The 1,908-nt window shown below is 48.3% G+C and overlaps 1 protein-coding gene across 1 annotated transcript; it reads right to left on the bottom strand.

Moving 5' to 3' along the window:
- Nucleotides 1-306: 306 nt before the first annotated feature.
- LOC136523688 (B3 domain-containing protein Os03g0212300-like) lies at nucleotides 307-983 on the bottom strand. The gene is made up of 3 exons (XM_066517288.1): nucleotides 894-983; nucleotides 435-722; nucleotides 307-345 (listed from the first exon to the last, which is right to left on the bottom strand). The coding sequence occupies exons 1-3, from the start codon at nucleotides 981-983 to the stop codon at nucleotides 307-309; spliced, it is 417 nt and encodes a 138-aa protein (XP_066373385.1).
- Nucleotides 984-1,908: the final 925 nt, after the last annotated feature.

Genomic DNA, 1,908 nt, shown 5'->3' with positions numbered 1-1,908 from the left:
CAGATTGTGTCAACTCTTGCACCGAGTTCACCACAACCATCCGCCATTCATCTTGCCTACCTCCACCTTGAGCTTAGCTTCCTCGTACTCCTGCTCCTCCTTCCATTCCTTGTCCTCATCATTGCTGTAGGTGGCCTCATGGATCACGCTAAAGAAGTAGGTGTCGCCGATGTTGAGGTGGTTGCTTGTGCAGAACTAGTCCCACCCGTACTTGAACGACGTGCACACTTTGTTGTTCATGTGGGTCCTCTCCAAGGCCATGAACTAGGACTACCTAGCCATCTACAGCTCGATGGCTTGCCGCTACTAGTAGCCATGCGCTACCTCGAAGTCCACTGGCACGTTCTTCACCTTGCACAAAAAAAGGTTGATGAGAAAGATGACAATGGTAACTTGCGACATCGGTATGTTCTGCGTCTCGCGCTAGTGGTCACCAGATACTTCTCTTTGAGGTGGTACTTCTTCAGGATCACTGGAAAACTCCTTGGCTCTGCGATGGGCAGGGAGAGCTGACTACCGCCAGCCTCGAAGTTGTGTGGGTACTGCTTTCGGCAGGTGGTAAGGTCAAAGACCTTAACATTAATCTGTGACTTGCCATCATAACGCAATACAAGAGAGAACCCGTCTTGGAGGTCGAGGGCGTGGGCAAAGTGCTTCCATCCCCGGTGGAGGTACAAGTGACCCCCGTCAAGGAACACCTCTACCTTCCACTGGGCCAGGCTCTACTCATCGTCCAGACAAAGCTCAAGTTTCCGATGATGTCCAATGGCCCAGGCCATTGCAGCGACAGTTTCTACATGCACAACGATCAACATATCTAGATAGGGGACAAGTTCATTCCCAAAGGCAAACCTCAGCATATCGGATTCAACACACAGAAAATAGGCACTTACTAATGTTTCTGCATACAATCCAGGAAGAAGGATCTTCATGCACTCTAGGTCACTCTGGCTCGGTCCTACCATGTCTTCTTGCAGCCCCATCGTGCCAACTAGGGAACTTGACAGTCTTGAGGAATCCTTGCTGGTATGTCTCTGTTCTCGTTCTCCTCTCATGGGGGGTGGCTTTCTTTTTCTGTATTTCTGGTGTTGTCACAAAAACAAGGAGTGCACACAGTGTTGGGGCATCAGTGGAGGAGCTAACATGTACAGTAAAAAACCAGCGCCAAGACTGATGCCGTCTCATCGGCATAAATGGAGGAGACGTGCTCCCTTTTGATCAGTGTATGCCTAGGAACATCAATACTCCTGCATCCCCGATCGAACACGCCTTCTGCGGTATGACTGGTTGAGGTTCCCAAAGGAGTGCGACAGCCCACGAGGGTTGAAAAGACCTATGACCACTGCATTAGGCTTTCAAGTCTCAACTATGTCATGGTGGTCAATTCACTCCTGTCCACCTTTCGTCCTGCATTCACTTCGCTCTCGGCAACCGCGCAAGGTTTCTTTGAGAGGAGCAAGTCTCGGCAACTAGAAAGTCCTACCACCGTATATTTGAACGCGTTAGATAGTATTTGTGTCTTATGCATTTGTGCAAATATTTTCGTTCACAAAGGAACATTTACCATTATCTGGTTGAACACATGATAGTCTGAGCATTGTAAATCTGGTCGGGCTGGACACATCTCACTTTTGCCAACCGCGCAATGGTTGCCTTGTGCCTTGGTTTGGTGAACCAAACATGTATCAGTAGTGGTAGTAGTCATGAGTCGCTCTGATCATGCTCAAAATGAGTGGCTCTGATCCGTCATGAACCCAACTCGTCTTATTTGTATGTGTCTGATAAAAATTGTTGAACTTGTAATAGTCATGCAGCGAGGAGTTCATCTGAACAAGTCTTGGCTCAATCTAATGCACAATGGAGGAGGTATAGATGTTGCATTTTTACTGCACATGCCAGAAAGTCCCT

The sequence above is a fragment of the Miscanthus floridulus genome, chromosome 18, assembly GCF_019320115.1.
Source record: "Miscanthus floridulus cultivar M001 chromosome 18, ASM1932011v1, whole genome shotgun sequence".
In the NCBI taxonomy this organism is placed as follows: domain Eukaryota; kingdom Viridiplantae; phylum Streptophyta; class Magnoliopsida; order Poales; family Poaceae; genus Miscanthus; species Miscanthus floridulus.
This window is presented reverse-complemented; position numbering and strand designations above follow the sequence as displayed.